Genomic DNA, 19,381 nt, shown 5'->3' on the forward strand with positions numbered 1-19,381 from the left:
TTGCTGGCAATCTGCGGCATTTCCTGGCTTGTAGGCACATCACTGCGATCTCTGCTTCTGTCTCCACGTGGCCGTCCCCTTCTTTGTCTTTTTTTCTGTCTCTTATAAGGAGATTGGTGGTTAGATTTAGAACCACGAGGATGATCTCACCTCCAGATCCTTAAATAATTCCATCTGCAAAGATCCTATTTCCAAATAAGGTCACATTGACAGGTTCTGGGGGTTAGGATTTGGATGGATCTTCTTGGGGGACAGAAGTCAACTCACTACAGACCTTCACCCCCTAGACCAGCCCCCAAGGTCTGGGGAGGGGTGGGGAAGACAGGGACCCCAATGTCAGGCCGAGTCGAGGAGGTGTGCCCCCTGAGTGGGATGCCCTGCTGCAGGAGGACGAAGTTCAGGATGGGCGGGACACGAGAGCAGGTCCTGAAGGGCAGATGGGGACTCGGGGCGGCAGCCAGCGGAGGCCGCGGCAGGGTGGGAGGGGTGTGAGCAAAGGTACAGAGGAGCAAGGGGAGGTCGTCCCACAGAGGGGCGGAGGCCAGCTCCCAGGGTGAAGGCTCTCAGGCTGCCTCTGTGGTGCTGTGCTGGATCAGAACAGGGGCAAGTGTGAGGACCAAGGGGGAGGTGAAGCGGGTGGGAGTGAGGGCCGGGCTGCGGGCTGCGAGAGTTCAAACCTTGGCGCTGACAGTTATCGGGTTTCTTTGCACAACACTCCTGCTGGGAGCCTCACTCTCCCCATCTGTAAATTGGGGGTGAGGGTCACAGGGCCCACCTCACGGGGCCCTTGTGAGGGATGAGAGGCAAGTTAAGATAAGCAGTGGCCTTTTCGTCTCCATTAGCTACTTGTACTATAATTTACCCCGTGTGCCCAGCAGCCAGCAGAGGCCACATGGGGGAAACACTCAAGAAATGGTGGTTAAACAAGTGAAGGATGAAAGCCCGAAGCACTTTTCTTTCTTTTTAAAAAACAGCTTTATTGAGGTACAATGTACACATCATAAAATCCACCATTTTAAGTGTACCATCCGGCGACTTTCAGTACGTTCCTACATTTGTGCAGTCATCCCTCAATCCAGCTTTGGAGCAAGGCCACCACCCCAGCCTGTGCCCATTTGCAATCAGTCCCCGTCCCCACCCCCAGCCCCAGGCAACCACTGGTCTGCTTTCTGTTCCTACAAGTTGGCCTTGTCTGCACATTTGAAATAATTGGAATCATACATTATGTCATATTTGGAGTCTGGCTTTCTTGCACTTGGCATGATGTTTCTGAGATTTGTCCGTGGTGTAGCAGGCATCAGATATTCATCCATTCCCTTTCATTGATAAAGAAGCATTTCCTTGGATGCATCTGCCATATCTTGTTTATCCACCGCTCATTTGATGGGCATTTGGGTTGTTTCTAGTTTGGGGCTATTATGGATGATGTTGCTGTGAATATTCACGTATGTTCTTTGTGTGGGTGGATGTTTTATTTCTCTCGGTTGGATTCTTAGGAGTGAAATTGCTCTCACATCCCTGCGAGGTGGGCATGCTTATAGTCACCCCCATTTTACAGATGAGGAGAGTAAGGCTCCGGGGCATTGAGTGTGTTATGCAAAGTCCATGTTAACTTTTAAAGAAACTGTCAGCTTTTTTCCCCAAGTGGCTGTGCCATTGTACATTCCCTCCCCAGCAACGTGTGCAGCTCTAGTTCTCCCATATCTTTTTCACGTCTGTCTTTTTTTTTTTTTTTTTTTTTTTTCTTTTTGCGGTATGCGGGCCTCTCACTGTCGTGGCCTCTCCCGTTGCGGAGCACAGGCTCCGGATGCGCAGGCCCAGCGGCCATGGCTCACGGGCCCAGCCGCTCCGCGGCATATGGGATCCTCCCGGACCGGGGCACGAACCCGTATCCCCTGCATCGGCAGGCGGACTCTCAACCACTGCGCCACCAGGGAGGCCCCAACGTCTGTCTTTTTTATGATGGTCACTTTAGTGGGTATGTAGTAGGATCTCATTGTGGTTTTAATGTGCATTTCCCTAATGACTAATGGTATTGAATGCTTTTTTATGTGCTTATTATCCATTTGCATATCTCCTTTGGTGGAATGTCTATTCAATTCTTTTGTCCATGTTTAAATTGCTTTTTATTTTTGGGGGGGTCTTCTCAAGTTTTAAGAGTCCATATGTTCTGGATCCAAGGCTATCCTTTACTCCCCATTGAATTCTCTTGGCACCTTTGCCAAAAATCAGTTACCTAATGTAAGGCTTTATTTCTGGACTCTTAATTCTGTTCCATTGATTTATACATCTGTCCTTCCATGAACGCCCCAATGTGTTCACTACTGAGGCTTAAAAGGAAGTCTGAAAGGTAGAATAAGTCTTCCAACTTTGCTCTTTTTAAAAATTGTTTTGGCAATTTTAGGTCTTTTTGCATTTTCATATAAAATTAAGATCAGCTTATGAATTTCCATTAAGAAGTCTAATGAGATTTTGACAGGGATTGCATGGGATTTATTGATCAATTTGTGGAGAGTTACCATCTTGACAATATTGAGTCTTCCAATCCATGAACATGGAATATTTCTCGATTTATTTAGAGCATGTTTAGTTTCTCCCTCTCCGCAATGTTTGGTAGATTTCAGTGTAGGTATTGCAGTTCTTTTGTGAAATTTATTCCTAAGCACTTTATTCTTTTTGATGTTATTATAAATGGAATTGTTTTCTTAATTTCTTTTTTGGATTGTTTGTTGCTAGTATATAGAAATACAGTTGTTTTTTGTATATTGATCTTGTATTGTGCAGCCTTGCTAACCTTGTTTGTTAGTTCTAATAGAGTTTTTATGGATCTGTGGGGATTTTCTACCTAAAGGATCGAGTCATCTGTGAATAAAGATAATTTAATGTTTTCATTTTGAATCTGGACGCTTTTGATTATTTGTTTTATTGCTCTGGTTAGAACCTCCAGTAAAATATTGAATAAACGTGGTACAGGCAGATGTCCTTGCCTTAGTCCAGATCTTTGAGGGGAAAGCATTCAGGTTTTTTTTTTGTTGTTGTTGTTGTTTGTTTGTTTTCATCATTAAGTGTAATATTGGCCGTGGACTTTTGTAGATGTCCTTTATCAGGCGGAAGAATTCCCTTTTATTTCTACTTTGCTGAGAGTTTTTATCATCAGTGGGTACTGAATTTTTTCAACTGCTTTTTCTGTACGATAATCATGTGATTTTTTCCTTTATTCTGTTGATACACTGTATTACATTAATTGATATTTGGATGTAAACTAACCTTGTATTCCTAGGATAAATCCCACTGGGTCATGGTGTAGAATCCTTTTTGCATGTTGCTGGATTCAGTTTGTTGCTATTTTATTAAGGGTTTTGGTATCAGTTTAATAAGGGATAAATTGAGGAATAAATGAATTGAAAAGTGTTCCCTCCTCTATTTTCTGAAAGAGTTTGTGAAGGATTGATAATTTCTTCTTTAAATATTTGATAGAATTCACCAGTGAAGCTGTGTGGGTCTGGGCTTTTCTTGTAGGAAGATTTAAAATTATTAACTCAGGGGCTTCCCTGGTGGCGCAGTGGTTGAGAGTCTGCCTGCTGATGCAGGGGACACGGGTTCGTGCCCTGGTCCGGGAAGATCCCACATGCCGCGGAGCGACTGGGCCCGTGAGTCATGGCTGCTGAGCCTGCACGTCTGGAGCCTGTGCTCCGCAACGGGAGAGGCCACAACAGTGAGAGGCCCGCATACCGCAAAAAAAAAAAACAAACCAAAAACAAAAAATTATTAACTCAGGTTCTTTGTTGCAGGTCTATTCAGATTTTGTGTCAGTTTTGGTAATTTGTGTATTTCTAGGAATGTGTCCATTTATCTAAGTAGCATAATTTGTTGGCATTAATTTCTCTATTATTGGTCATGCTTGATTTTGGTAATTTGTGCCTCTTTTTCTCTTTTGTTTTCTTTTGTTCATCTAGCTAAAACTTCATCAATTTTTCTTAATTTTGTAAAGAACCAGCTTTTAGTTTCATTGATTTTCTCTATTGCTTTTCTGTTTTTTTTTTAATTATTATTTTTATTATTTATTTATTTATTTTTGGCTGCATTGGCTGCATTGCTGCCCACGGGCTTTCTCTAGTTGTGGCGAGCAGGGGCTACTCTTTGTTGTAATGCGCGGGCTTCTCATTGTGGTGGCTTCTCTTGTCGCAGAGCACGGGCTCTAGGTACACAGGCTCAGTAGTTGTGGCACATGAGCTTAGTCGCTCTGCAGCACATGGGATCTTCCTGGACCAGGGCTCGAACCCATGTTCCCTGCATTGGCAGGCAGATTCTTAACCACTGTGCCACCAGGGAAGTTCCCTAGTCTAATTCACATTTAATGTAATTTATATATATATGTCATTTCACTGGCCATTTTGCTGTTTTCTCTATTTCTCCTGTGGGTTTTGTTGTTGCTATTGTTGTCTGGTTCTTCTCTTCTTCCTTTATTGTTTTATTTTGTGTCAAAGAAATATTTTTAATGTCCCATTTTAATCCCTTTAAAAATATATATATTTTAAATTATTTTCTTAGTGGTTGCTCTAGAGACTGCAAAATACATTTTAATTTGTCACAATCTACTTCAGATTAATACTAACTTACTTCCAATCAAATGTGGAAACTTTGCTCTAATGTAGTTTCAATTTTCCCCCTCTTTGTGGTATGATTATCACATATATATTACATTTTTAATGTTATAAATCAAATAACAAGAGTTGTGATTATTATGAATGTCTTTTAAAGAATTTAAGAGAGTATTTGTAGAGTATTTTATATTAACCCTCATATTTACCATTTCTGGTGCTTTTTATGTCTTCTTATCGATTTCATTTACCATCTGGTGTTATTTCTTTTCAGCCTGAGGGACTTCCTTCAGTATTTCTTGTAAGGCAAGTCTGTTAGCAATGAATTCTGTCACTCTTTGTTTATCTGGGAATATCTTGATTTCCTCTACCTTTTTTTGGAGGATAGTCTTGCTGGATATAGAATTCTTAGTGACAGCTATTTTTCGTTTAGCATTTTGAATATGTCATTCCACAGTGTCTGTCCTGTTTTAATTCCTGTTGATCATATTGTTCCTCAATACCTAGTAAGTTGGTTTTCTCTTCTTTCATGCTTTTCTCTTTGTCTTTCAACAGGTTATGATGTGCCTAGGTGCACATCTCTTTGTATTTAACCTACTTGGAGTTTCTTGAGTTTCTTGGATGTTTAAGGATTTTCATCAGTCTTCAGAACTTTTTGGCTATTATTTCTCAAGTGTTTTTTCAGCCCCATTCTCTCTCTCCTATCCACTAGGACCCACAGTACACATAGGTGTGCTTGATGTTGTTCTATGGGTCTCTGAGGCTCTGTTCATTTTTCATCAATGTTTTATTTCTTTCTGTTCTTCATATTGATAATTTGCATTACTCTACGAGTTCACTGATTCTCCTGCTATCTCAAATCTGCCATTGGTTCTTTTACATTATTTCTCCTCCTTATTGAGACTCTTGTTGACTGATTATTGTCATACTTTCCTTTAATTCTTTGATCATATTTCTAATAGCTGCTTTGAAGTCTTTCACTACCAAATCCAGTTTCTGGAGACCTCTAAAGACTGCCCACCCCCAGATATTGCTCATATTTTCCTGTTTCTTTGCATTTTTTATAATATTTTTTGTTGTTGTTGAAACTGACCATTTTAGGTTATATACTGTAGCAACTCTGGATTTTGATTTCCTCCAGAAGGTTGTTGCTATTTTTTGCTTGTTCATTTGTTTGTTTGTTTAGTAACATGTCTGGGTTAAATCTGTGAACTTCATCTCCCTTGCTGTGTGCAGTTGCTGTTGCGATTTTTTTTTTTTAAGTTTCTAATTTTTATTTTTAAGTCCGGCTTTTGAGCCCCTGTTTCTGCATAGCTTAGAGGTCAGCTGGTTTTTGATCAGACGTCATTCTGAAACACCTTGATCTAGTCAGCCTTTATCTACTATCTGACACAGGTCAAAGACCTGTGTGTGGAGAGAAGAGGAGCACATTCAAAATTCAGGCATTTTCAAGTCTGCCTGGCTTTTCCTTTTCACTAGGCCTTGGATGTTTCTTATGTGCATATACATGGCCTTAGGGTCAGCTAGGAGTCTGTGGCTGGCTTGGGCCCTTTCCAGAGTCACATAGCCTCAGTCGTTCTACACAACCTCCAAGATGGTAATTGCCATGGACAATGCTGTTGGGCATGGCCATCACCCACTGTTCCAAACTGTGTGATTTCCCTTCACCCGTGGCACGGCAGCTGCTGGTCCTCAGGGTCTGCCCCACCTTGCAGGATCTCTGAGTCACCCCAGCTGGGACGGTGGTATGGGAGCAGCCCTGGGCCAGAATGCTGCAGACTCTCAGTGTTGGTACCTGAAGTTCAGCAGTTTTCAAGCATAAACACTTCTCCCATGGTTGCATGCTCTTGGCTGACTTCCAGAGTGTGGAAATGCTTGTTTTTGTCAATTTGTGCAGTTTCATAATTGACTTTTGGAGAGAGGATTTGCCAACTTCTTCACTTGGCTGTAAGTGGAAGTTCTGCCTCCCTGAAGTGCATTTTCGACTAGGAATGTTGGGGCACAGTTCAGGGCCCTTGGAAGGATGTGGGTAGGGGAGAAGTGACGGGATATGAGGGTATAAAGGTTGGCTTGAGTGGTGAGACCTCATTTAGTAGAGGAGGAAAAGAGTAGTATCCACAGGGAAAGGGATTTTCCCAAGTTCCCAAAGCTCAGTCCTTGGAGTGCTGACACGGGACCTGGGTCTCCTGACTCCTAGTCCAATGCTTTTCCCTTCCAGCAAATTGCTGTTCATTTTAGCAGTTGTAGTTTAGAAATTGGAATGTCTAGGGGTTTTCAATGTAAGGCCCATCCATCCCTCCAGCCCTCCAGCCCTCTACCCAATATGGACTGAGCACCTACTCTGTGCCCAGCTCGGTGCTGAACAGTGAGGATAAGTGGAGAACAAACACTGACACAGTCCCAGGGCTCATGAAGCTTATGGTCTCCGAGTGGGGACCCTAGCCTCAGGAAAAGGCTTTGCAGGAGCCATTTGGGTGAAGCATCCCCTGCTTCTCTGGTAGTCTTGATTAAGGCAGGAGCACTTTCCAAGGAAAACAGTGAGTTTTCCCTCAAACCATGATTTTCAACCAAAATTTTATTTGTGGACAATTTTATTTTTGAAAATAATGTTAAGTGTACAAAGCATTTAAATAAAAAAAATCGGTTTCATATTCATTAATTTTGTAGCAAAAGTTTTGATTTCTGAAGTGAATCTTAAAGGCAAGAATACGGTGAGGTCTCTTTCAAAACGTTTATTGAAATTGAAGGCTTTGAAAACCTCTGCTCCAGACAAATCTGTCATCGTGAGGCCGTTGGCCTTACACAGAGAGAGCATTAATGGAGTGGTGTGGTACTCAAACACTTGCCAGCTGCTTTTGGCTGCCTGTGCGATGCCAAGGAACCATATGGAAACGGAAAAATTCAGGAAAAATTCTGGATGCCTTGTCTATGTGACAACAAATAATCAGATATTTGGAAACAAGAGACTTTGGACTAAATCTTGTCATCCTCTGGGAATTCCGAAATACAACCTTGGAGGTGTTACCTATTTTACCCCACTGTTCTCTTTTCCTTTTTTTTTTTTTTTTTTGCGGTACGCGGGCCTCTCACTGTTGTGGCTTCTCCCGTTGCGGAGCACAGGTTCCGGATGCACAGGCTCAGCGGCCATGGCTCACGGGCCCAGCCGCTCCGCGGTATGTGGGATCTTCCCGGACTGGGGCGCAAACCCGTGTCCCCTGCATCGGCAGGTGGACTCTCAACCACTGCGCCACCAGGGAAGCCCTCTTTTCCTTTTTTTTTTTTTCCCCTGGGTGATCTCATTCAACAATCATGCCCAAATCTACATCTCAGGCTCTGATTCTCTGCTGATCACCATTTCCAAGGGCCTCTGGAGCCTCCCTGCCAGTGTGACAGTGTTGAGTAGGGCTCGCCAAATGTCCATGTGCTCCTATATCTGCAGCCTCCCCTGCAGGTAGGTGGAGGCCATGAACTCAGACTCTGGCCAATAGGATGTGAGTGATGGAGCACCTCCCAGGTCTGACCCCCACAAAACATCTTGTGTGCTTCTTTCTCCTCTGCCTCAGTGACCCTGGAGGTCACGTGTTGCAGACCGCGGGGCCACAGGATGGAGGGGGCCCAGTCGACCTGCATAAGACTTTGTGAATGGGTGAGATACACCTTTCTTGGGTTACCCCTCTGAGATTTGGAGTTCTTCGTTAACTGCAGCGCCGCCTGGCCTCACCTGACTGATACCTTCAGGGTGCCCCACAGACACCTTCTCCTTCAGATTTGTTCCCTAATGAGGAACATGGCATCCTTGTTTTCCCAAATATCTCAGCACCTCTTTGACTCCTCCCCCTTTCTCCTCTTGCATAATCAGAGGTTCTGGGGACCTGTCTCTACCTCTTCTTCTCCATGACTTCCCATGATCTTGGTCAGGTCTCGTCATTGCTCTCCTGGACCAATGCCGTGGCCCCCCAGCTGGTGTCTCTGTCTGTCTTCCAAGCTCCAGCTTTCAGAAGCTGCCAGAATTAGCTTTCCGCAACACAAATCTGATCTTGTTGCTCCTTTTCTGAAAACCCCAGAAGGTTCTCTTTGATCTCAGGAGAAGGCGCAAGCCCATAGCTCCTGGGCCCACTTTCTCCTCCAGTCTGGTAGCCACAGCTCCGTCCTGCAGGGCCAGGCCCGTGTGCCCACCCTGTGTGGACCAGGCACCCTGATTCCTTTGTCCCTTGTATGCACTGTACCCTCTCTTTTACTCCAGCTGGGTCCCGACTCATCATTCAAGACCTGCTCAAATGTATTTTTTTCTGACACCAACACTTCAGGCAGAATACATTCTTCCCTCCATTTCTTCCTCTGTGCTCATATTTCCATAATAGCCCGTGTTCTCTGGGTTGTTCATGCTGTTAAATAGAAGTAAAGAACTACAGGGTCAGAAAGTTGGGGGAAAAACTGAAGTAATCAAAATCAAACAGATTTTTAAACTGCAGAACTTTTCCATCCTTAATACGTACATGTCACGGGATAGATTCAGAGGCATTTCCTAAACCACAGGTACATTTCTGGAGGGTGTCTCATTGGGCTCGTGTCCTGCTGAAGTTCTTATGTGGCTCACCCCCTCGTTTCACCCGTTGGGAGACTGAGGCCCCGGGCACACAGCTCTGAGTGGCCAGACTGAGGCAGCTGGCTTCCCAGGGGGCTGCCCTGCGGGCCAAGGGGGGCCCCTTGAGTTAGGGACCCCCACCCACTGAGCATCTGTGAGACTTACTGCTCCACCCCGGCCTCGGGGAACGTTTCCGTTATGAATGAATATGCGCTGCATCCCAGACGGGGCTTTTGGGTGTCTGGACTGAGTCTTCAGAGTGGACTGTCACAGACCATAGATGAGGTGTGTGTGACACAGACGGGACTTACTGTGGGTCGTTCTGTCACTGTCCCCCGTGAAGGCCTTCTCTCTGCAGCACACTCTGCAGAAATGCCCTTCTGAGCATCTTACAGACACTCATTTATCCGCACAACGACCGATGACCATTCTTATTGAACACATGAGGAGACAGGGGCACAAAGACATTCAGTGACTCACCCGGAGCCCTGCAGGGCTGGGACGGGGTTCAGCTCCAGCCTCGCTTCCTGCCCGCACTCTGAGCTCATTTCCCCCCAGTGCACGCTAATTACACACTGATGAGGTGGGCGCTTTCAGACGCAGGACACCCACCTGTGAGGCAGGTGTTGCCAGTGTCCTCACAGCGGCACCTGAAACATTACCATCAGCGTCCTTGTCCCAAGGGCCGCTGCTCTCCAGCTGTGTGATCCAAGGCAGGTGACTTAGCCTCTCTGGGCCTCTCTGTTTCCTCCTCCGTTTCTAACATCAAAATAACGATGCACCCAAACACTGGCACATGGGAGGCAATTGGCAAGTTCTGCCCCCTCCCCACTTCTGGTGAACCCTGGTGTGTGGGGGGCGGGGGGTGGGTGGGGGAACTTGCCTTCAGCCGTGTGGGTGGGGCTGAGGGAGTCTGTGCCCCCCGGGGCTGGCTGTGTGCCCCCCGTTTCCCGCCTCCCTGCTTTGGTCCCTAGACATTCACTGAGCTCCTACTGCAGCCCAGGGCCTGTGCATTTGGCTTCAGTGGTAAGACTCCAGCCTCTGCCATCTTCCCCAAGGATGGTTTCTGTTTGGTTGTATGTCACTCCCAGGTCCAGCCCTCCTCCTCTCTGCCCTGCCCAGTACGGTGACCAAACTGGGCTCTGGCCCCAGATGGACCGACAGGGGATCCCACTTCCCTGGGCCCGTGGGGGCTACTTTCCCAGCCTTCCCTGGTGCCCATCAGGAGATGGTCAGGTACTGTAGTGCCCCGAGGCCCTGAGGGCTCACTTCTGAGCCACATTCCAACCCAGTAAGAGCGGGGTATCGGGTGGCCCCCCTCCCTGCACTGGCCAGCGTGGTCACTGCCTCTGCTCTGTCTCCACAGTGTTCTGTGTCACGTGGAGAGTGGGCAGCAGCAGGGCTGTGGGTGGCCCAGGCTCAAGCCCCACTGCCTGTGCTTCCCTGCTGCACAGGGTAGCCTGGTCACTGTCACGCTGAGAGCCTTGGTCTCACGGGGTATCAGTGGAGCTGACAGTCAACCCAGCCCTACAGGGTCGGGAGGATTACAGAAATGAAAGCTGAGGCAGAAGAGCCTGGCATGGGGAGAGGTGGGGCACCCCAGGCCCACCCCACTCCCCAGAGCTCGTTGGCACATGTGGAAGCATGGGTTCATGGCCCACTGCCACCCTCTTGCTGCTGATGTAAACTTGGGCGAGCCCCTCTGCTTGGTTATGCTGTGCCGCAGTTTCTTGCTGTGTGAAAAGGAGATGGTGATGGACCCCTCCCCCCAGCTACGAGGCAGGGAGCAAGGTAACCCTGCAAAGGCCTGGAGCAGGGCTGGTGCCCCATGCTGCGGAGGTATCTACGTCTCTGCTGCAGTGTCTTTGACCTCCTCGTCCCCATTGCTGGCGCTGACCTTCCTGAGGCTGGGCACTGGTTCTGGTCATCGCCTGGTCCCCCGACACTGTGGTGGATGCTTGAGGGACCGTGGAGCCTCCACTCTCACTGGCCCTGCCCGCCCTGCCCTGCACTCAGCTTCCCTGGAGCTGTTCGCCCACTGGTTCCTCTAAGGTCCCTGCGCTGTCTTCTTCCAGCTCGTGCCACACGCTGGTCCCTCTGCCAGGACCACTCTTCCCAGTCTCACCACCAGTTCCTGTTTATGCCTCCAGGGATTTGGTCTGGTTCATTCCCTGTTCTCTCCCTGGGGCCTAGACTCATGCCAGGCACACAGTAGGTGCTAAGTAAACATTTGATGAGTGGAAGAAATGAACCAAGCTGTTTGCAGGCACTAACTGTGCGGTGTCTGTGATTAAAGAGAGCCCTGATGGCCGGGAAATGGCCAATTGTCATCTGCTCTCTGTCCAGTTCGGGCCTACTGCCTGGCTAGCCTCTCACACGTCAGGGCTTTGGTGGCCCACAGTGCTGGTGCTCCGGGGATGGAAATCCCTGCCACCACCAAAAAGCAACCACCATCACCACCGCCTATAATGCACCCCTAAGAGGCACCACCAAGGAGCTGCCGCCGTTTCCTCCCTGTCTCCCCACCCTCTCTGGCTTGGGGCAGCCTGCGCACTGTCTGTCTTGCTGTGGGGCCTCGTCTTCCTCCTCCGTCTGGAGGTATTTCCCTGCCGTTGCGGGAGCAGACTTTTGTCCTGGTCCAAGTTAATGTCCTGACCAGCTGTCCCCGCTGCCTTCTCCCCGGCCAACCTGGTAATGAGACTGTAGCGTTGGTCGATCCTTCTCCTCAAAGCCGGTACCTCTAACCCTTGTTGTTCCCTGACAGTCATTAGGAGACTTGTCTGCAAGTCACTGCTGCCCTCCTGGCCCGGAGCAGTCAGAGCTTCTCAGTGTCGCTGGAGGCCGAGCTGGGCATCTGAGGGAGTGGCCGGGGCTCCCCTCTGTGGAGCCCAGCACCCCACCAGCACCCTGAAAGCCTGTTCCCTCAGTCTCCCTCCTGCTGGGTCCCCCAGTGTCCCTGGTGAGTATCGCTCATGATTCCTTGACTGTCTCTGAGACGGGTCTGCTCGGGGAGCCGCATCTGTTGAGCTTTGTCACGATTATAAAGAGAAATTAAAATATTATCACTAGAGACCTTTGATCATTTAAAAAAGCTTGAGACTTTTAATGAGCAAGCAGTCTGATTAAAAGTTGGAGTGACAAAGTATTTCTTCTGCTTTCTGGATGAGAACACTGTCATGGAATGGGGAAGCAAGGCTGGATCTTGAAACTAAAAGATTTGGCCTGGGGTTCCAGGGGCCCCCACTTACCTGTCAGGAAAGGCACCATTTACTGTGGTCCAGCCGTATGCCAGGCACTTGGCCTCTGTCCTCTCACGAACCCTTATAAAAAGCTGTGCTGCAGGCCAGGGGCTCACGGCTGGCTGCACATTTGCATCACCTGGGAGCTTAGCGATGCCCCACAGAGACGGTGCGGTCAGGAGTGCAGCTTGGGCATCGGTATTTTTCTAAAGTCCTCCAAGTGATGCCAATTGTGCAGCCTGGGCCCAGAACCGCTGGGTGCATCAGAACCACCCAGAGAGCGTGTTGGACACAGATCGGGTCCCCACCCCGGAGTTTCTGGTTCCGTAGGTCTGGGGTGGGCCCAGAATCAACCCATTAATGCAGATGCTGCGGGTCCAGGGATGACACATTGAGAGCCACCGAGTCAGGGCCGTGCTGGCCCCATTTCACAGGTGAGGCAATTTATGAAACAGAGAGGTGAAGGTGGACCACGCTCAGGACACCCAGTTGGTACATGAGGACGTGGGTCTTTGAATCCTTTGGGTAAATTACTGCCCCCTGTGTGCTTTCACCTTCCTCACCTTTAAATTGGGGAAAACAGTACTTACCCTCTAGGGGAGTCAGAGGTGCACTGGGTTCTTCCATCAGGAACAGCGCCTCCTCTGCTCGAGTGGCAGTCTCAGTTGTTATTGTTACCGTTACCTGGAAGGATGAGTGGAAGAGCACCCCCTCTGAGCAGAAGGCCAGATGGCGGCTCCCCCTTCCTTTAGGCCCCCAGACACCTCCCTGGGATCGCCTGCTTCCCTGACATCACTATTCACCTGTGCACCTCCCCCATCAGACTATGAGCTTTCCAGGAGCAGGACCAGGCCTGACTTGGTCTGGAGCCCGGTGCCCTGCATGGAGGCGAAGAGAGAGGATGACTGGGGCTGGTTTCCCCGTCTTAGGATCTTGCTGTTGTGAAGAATCAGGTGTTACAGAGCTGGAGAGGGTTTAATATTTATTTCACGCATGCACCCCGATGCCAGGTGCTGAACCCCAGCTCCTGCACGTGGCCTGCCCGCATGTGTTCATGCCCAGACACCTGCTGAGCTGTCGGCCACCTCGGTGGGCGCCGCAGACACTGCCTCTGTGGCCTCCGGAGACCCCACTGCACCGGGGGTGTCGGACAGGATGCCTGATCGAAGCTCTCCTTCGCTTTCTACACTTGCCTGCATCTTTCTCCTGCATCTGCATCCCTGAGTCCCTGATGTGAATCACTAAGGAGGGTGAGCGCGGGGGTAGGGGGAGTGAGACTGGGGTGAGGGAGGCACCCGGAAGCGGGCTTCCCTCCACTCCCCCCTCCTCCGTCGCTGCCCGCTGCCTGTGCCCAGCTGCCACAGCTTCTCTCTTGTCCTGCACAGTCGTGTCCTAAGTGCCTTCCTGCACCTGTCCTCCTGGTGGCCAGAGTGATGCTGTAAGAACGCCGCTGGTCTCACTGTCCTGCCTGAAACCCTCCAGAGGCTTTGCAGCGGTCTGTGAATACAAATCAAGCCCGGCAGTTCCTCCTCTGAATACCCAGTTGCTCTGGGCCGGGCGGGGGCTCATGTGCTCCTCCTCTGCTGGGATGGCTCTTTCCGCCAGGCTCATGCCGGGCCCTCTGCCTCTCAGCTCCAAGTTACCCGGCCCCCAGCACCTCCTCATCGCCATCGCACACCTGCCTTATTTTCTCCTGGGTACGCAGCACTGTCTAGGTTTTCCCCCGGATCTGTCTAGCTGCATGAGGACGGACGCTCCTCCCCAGCACAGGGAACTTGTCTGTCTCCCTCATCACTGTGTTCCTGGGGGTCCAGTAATGTTTGTGAGCTGAGAGATCTGGGGAATCACAACATCTCTGGATTTGGATTCAGAAAAGGGATGAATCAGTCCTGCTCTTCCGAATGCCTTGTGGCCTTTTTACGGCAGAGACAGCCAGTTGTTCTGGAAAGAGCACTGGTGAGGCATCATGGCATCTGCATTCCAGACCTGGACCCTCTCCCCAGTTTGTTGGGACATTAACCAAATCACTAATGATGTGGCCTCGGTCTGAGCCTGGGGGTGATGTGTGTTCACATTACCTCCCTGCCTGGCTGAGCTCTCCAAGCCTCAGAGGGGTAACATGCACAGATGGCAAGTAACCGGGGTGGGGTGGAAAGAGCGCTACCTTGGGGCCAGAAAACGTGCCTGGAGTCTGGCCTCTGACTCTGTCCAGGTGACCTTGGGGAGTCATCACTCTGAGTCTGTTTCCGTGTCTGTAAGATGGGGACAGCCTGATGGTGAGAGTTAAATATGATAACCTGCAACATCACCCACCCCAAGAGCAGAGGCCCCCATCTTCTTTTCCAGGATGCAGCCAGTCCCTAGGAAAGTGCCCAGCACACAGTAGGTGCTCTACGATGTATCACTGTCAAATTTTCTTGAGGACAGTACTTGGAGGCCTTCCTTTATTTAAAAACAAGACAAAACAAACCAACAAACAACTGGAAGAGACCTTAGAGACTGTGCAGCCCCCTTTCCTTCACAGCTGGGGAGATGGAGGCTCAGCCAGCATCAGGGAGCCTCTTGGTGAATTTGAGTCTAAGGCGGGACAGACCCAGCTCTCTTCTGACCGCTGTGCAGCGAGCACCTTCCCGCCAGCTACTGTCTGCAGTGCTGGTTTGCTTGTAAGCGTCTTTTTAGTGCCCACCTGCCACTTTGTTTTGTCTCCCCTCCCTTCAGCCCTGCACTGACCCTGTTCTGTTCTCTGCTCCCTGTGCTAGACCAGATGTTCCCACAGCTGCTGGCTCCCCCTTCTCTCCTGACTCTGGGCCTGAGCTGGAGATTTAGACTCTGACAGATTGGGAATTTATACCATGGAGGGGGCGAGGGCACATTCCAAGGTAGGAGACTTCATAGGTATCCAGCCAAGCCCCGCCCCCCACCCCAGCGCTGGGCAGAGGGCAAGCCCAGTCTGTTATTGGCTATGAATTCCGGATGAGCCTGGGTGAGCAAGCAGAAGACAGGGTGCTGGGTGCTTCAACTCTTTGGGGGCCAGCGGGAAGCCCCACTGTCTATCTTTCGCAAACGTTTGAGCCTTTGCTCCTTTGCCCCGTTAGGCTCTCTCACTCTGCTCTCTCTCTCTCTCTGGAGCAAAGAGACCCAACTGGGAGGTGAGTGTGACAGGGATGCTGAGCCTGAGGATTTTTTAAAAAAATTTATTTATTTATTTTTGGCTGCATTGGGTCTTCGTTGCTGTGCACAGGCTTTCTCTAGTTGCGGTGAGTGGCAGCTACTCTTCATTGTGGTGCGCGGGCTTCTCATTGCAGTGGCTTCTCTTGCTGCGGAGCACGAGCTCTAGGTGGGTGGGCTTCAGTAGTTGTGGCACACGGGCTCAGTAGTTGTGGCTCGTGGGCTCTAGAGCGCAGGCTCAGTAGTTGTGGCGCACGGGCTTAGTTGCTCCGTGGCATGTGGGATCTTCCTGGACCAGGGCTAGAACCCGTGTCCCCTGCACTGGCAGGTGGATTCTTAACCACTGCGCTGCCACAAGGGAAGCCCAAGCCTGAGGATTTTTATCTAATGCGGGGGCCACTGGGGAAGGAGGAGGCGGGGTGGCCCCTGGCTGAGGATGCACAGCTACTCTGACCCTGGCCTTGCCTCGGAGAATCTCCTGCTCCTGTGTCTTTTCCCTGAGGCCAGTGCGGAGCACATGGTGGGTGCTCAATGAAGTTATATTGAAATCTACCTATAGTAGGTTCATGACCTTGGGTGGGGACTTGGTGCGCTGAGCCTCTGTTTCCCCAACTCTTCACCGTGGCCTGCTAGGCTCTGAATGGGACCTTGCCCCACACCCTCTCCTCACCCAGGCGTCTGTCCTTATGTTCAGGGGCTGCCCCCTTGGTGGCCCCCGGGGTTGGGCCATAAAGCCACTGTCTGCAAGTCCTGAAGCCTAAGCCACAGGAGTGGCTGCACCCGTAGGTCATCTGGAAGCTGCCTTAGCATCTTCACAGGGCCCTCCGGCTGCCTAGAAGGTCTCCTCCTCACCCTGAAGGAACTAGGTCCTGTCTCCACTGTTACTCCTTCAGAGGCTCCTACCGGAGACCACCTCCCCACTTACGGTCTGGCTTCATTCTGGTTCTCTGGGGTGATTTTGTCCGTGAACGTGTCCACTTAGGTGTGGTCTTTCTCCCACATCAGACTCTCAGCAGCGGGAACAGGCACCTGGCTGTGTTTACCCCTGTGTCCCCACTGCCTGGAACTCGGCTGGCCCAGAGTATGTGGTCAGTAAATACAAGAAGAAAGGGCGGAAGGAAGGCAAGAGGGCGGGAGAGGAGGGAAGGAGCAAGGAAGAAGCAAGGAAGGGAGGAGAGGGGTCTGTGGCCTGTGGCCCTGGAGGGTAGCGGCCTGCCCCAGGACCTCCGGCCCCTGGTTCCTGAGCGGCTGGCGCTCGCACGGGCGGGCACGGCGCCGGCCGGCAGGTGGCGGTGCGCCCTCGGCTGCGCGGGTGGCGGCGGCGGAGCGGCGAGTCCCCTCCTCCCGCCGGCTCCCTCCCCTCTCCGGCTCCTTTCTCTGCGCTCTCGCTCGCGCTCCCCAGCGCTCTCCGCTCTCCCGGCCGCGGTCTCCCTCGCCCGCGCCGCCCCGCCGCCGGCCCCGCCGCCGCCCCTCGGCGACCATGGCGCATCGGGGACTCCCGCGCGCCCCGAAGGGCCCCGGCCCCGCTGCCCGAGCCCCTGGCCCCCGGGCGCCGCCGCCGCCGCGCTCGCCGCGCTCGCGGCCGCTCCTGCTGCTGCTGCTGCTGCTGCTGGCCGCCTGCGGGGCGGCGGGGCGCTCCCCCGAGTCCTGGCGCCTGGGTCTCCGCGCCCGGCTGACCCGGGCTCCGCCAAGCCCGCCTGCGGGGCGCGCGCTGCCCGGCGGCGGCGAGGACAGGCAGGCGCGTGGCGCGGAGCCCGGCGCCCCGGGTCCCGGTCCGGCTCCGGGTCCCGGCGAGGACGGCGCCCCCGCCGCGGGCCAGGGGCGCTGGGCACGGGCGGCGCCGGTGGCCGGAGCGGCTTCGCGAGCGCAGGTCTCACTCATCAGTACGTCGTTCGTGCTCAAGGGGGACGCGACGCACAACCAGGCGATGGTGCACTGGACGGGCGAGAACAGCAGCGTAAGTGACCTCCGCGCGTCCCCCCCGGGCCCTGCCCCGGACACCTCGGAGCCCCCACTTCCGGACGGCCCCGCGGTCACGCCGGGCATTCTCGGAGACTTGGGGACGCGAGTCACCTCGGCGGCGCCCCTGCTGGCCCCTGGCCACTGGTTACTTGGGAACCAGATACGTGAGCGCCCTGCCTCACCTCGGGGGGCATTTCCGCTGATTTCCGGGACCCTAAGCCACCTCACGGGCGGCCCCACTGGCCTCCAGGTCGCAGGTTGGGGGGCGGGTGTCTCCGGAGGTTTCGGGACCCCGGCCACCTTGGGACGCCCCCAGACCCTTTCAGATCACTCACGACTCGGTGTTGCGCCTCTATCGCGTTCAGACTCCACCCGGTCCACCCAGCGTTGCTTTGGTTCCAGGACCCACTCCACCCTGGTCTACCCGGGACCCCGCTCGTGGCACCTCCACGGGCTCTAGGACCTCCCCGGTCAGCCCGGCGTCCGATTCTGGAACCCTCGATTCTGGGGCCATCGCTCTCCCCGCGTTCCCGTAGTGCGACCCGCGGCTACCTTTAGGACCCGCCGCGGACGCACCTGGATGCGCCGGGATCTGCTTACCCGCGGGGCTAGGGCACAGCGGCCAGCTCCTTGCACTCCCTGCCCTCCCCCACCTTGGCCGCTACTTCGGCCTCGCTCCAGCGGGAAGTTCGACACCCCTTGCCCTGCAAACACACTTCTGTTAAGGTCCTCCGGTGCCTCCTTCCACCAGCTCTGTAGGTCCTGCCCCCTCTTGGATCCTGCCTCTTCCTTTTTGGTGGTGTGTCCCGGGCATGGGGATACCCTCATATTCTTCCCCGGGGGGTGCCACAGCGTCGTTTCCCTCCCACCCCGCTCTATTCCCTCCGGAGCAGATAACCCGTGGTCATCTATCTTGGGGTCACCTGCCAGCACCCCCACGTGGATCATCTCTAGTTTTGGGAGAGGGAGTGGTGGAGGGAGGTGGCAGCTGTATGTGTGTGTGTGTGTGTGTGTGTGCGCGCGGTTATGGGGAGAAGAGATGGGAGCCCCTCCTCACTCCTTTCCATCAATGTCCACTCACTGTCCAATGGCTGACCCCCGACCCTTTTCCTTGACCGAGGCTTCCCAAAGTTCTGGGGAAGCCGCGCTGGGCCAGGGCCCCTGCATCCATTGGGAGTGGAGGGGCAGGGATGCAGGTGCTTCTCTAGTCACCGCAGGGGTGTAGCCTGGGCTGGGCGGCACTTTTACCCACCTCCTCTGTCTAGCCCCGCTTGCTGGGGAACTCTGCGGGAGAAGGGATGGGGCGGGTGGATGAGCTTGTTGGGGCAGGGGCAGCACTGGATGGGCCTGATTGGTCCAGAGCACGCTGCCCTGCCGGACCCCCTCCCCAACCAGCTTCTCACGCATGTGCCGGGTCTCTGGTCCTTGGTCACTTCAGCCATCTCCAGTCAGACTGGAAGCCCTGGGGGAGGGACGGGTCGGCGCTGACCCCCTGCGCTCCGCCGGCCAGCAGGGGGCAGGCAGGGCCCTGAGGGGCGGTACTTTAGGGAGGGGACCAGGTGCCCCTCCCTCGAAGAGCCCTTGGGGGGCCGTCCCCACGTACATCTGGAGAGAGGGGTCAGACCCCAGCCGTGCAGCTGGATCCCGTCTTCCTTCCTTCCTTCCTTCCTTCCTCCCTCCCTCCCTCCCTCCCTTCCTTCCTTCCTTCGCAATACTCGGGAGCAAATCGTGTCCTATGTACCGTAAGCTGTAACTCAGGGACTGCAAGGTAACCCGGACACCAGTAACTCAAAGGAACCAGTAAACATTAACAGTCAGACCAGTGG

At 52.5% G+C, this 19,381-nt stretch overlaps 1 protein-coding gene across 2 annotated transcripts in view; it reads left to right on the forward strand.

Moving 5' to 3' along the window:
* The window catches only part of SORCS2 (sortilin related VPS10 domain containing receptor 2), a 554,389-nt gene that overhangs the window by 43,791 nt on the left and 491,217 nt on the right, over positions 1–19,381 (forward strand). Inside the window, exon 1 of one of the 2 annotated variants that reach the window (XM_081229161.1) lies at positions 17,015–17,550. The exons of the other annotated variant lie outside the window; for it this stretch is intronic. Within the exon in view, the coding sequence (XP_081085287.1) occupies positions 17,074–17,550 (477 nt within the window). The 5' untranslated portion in view covers positions 17,015–17,073. Of the gene's footprint in view, positions 1–17,014; positions 17,551–19,381 lie in introns of those variants that run through there. 2 annotated transcript variants of the gene reach the window in all.

Source organism: Mesoplodon bidens, assembly GCF_964165515.1.
Source record: "Mesoplodon bidens genome assembly, chromosome: 1".
NCBI lineage: Eukaryota > Metazoa > Chordata > Mammalia > Artiodactyla > Ziphiidae > Mesoplodon > Mesoplodon bidens.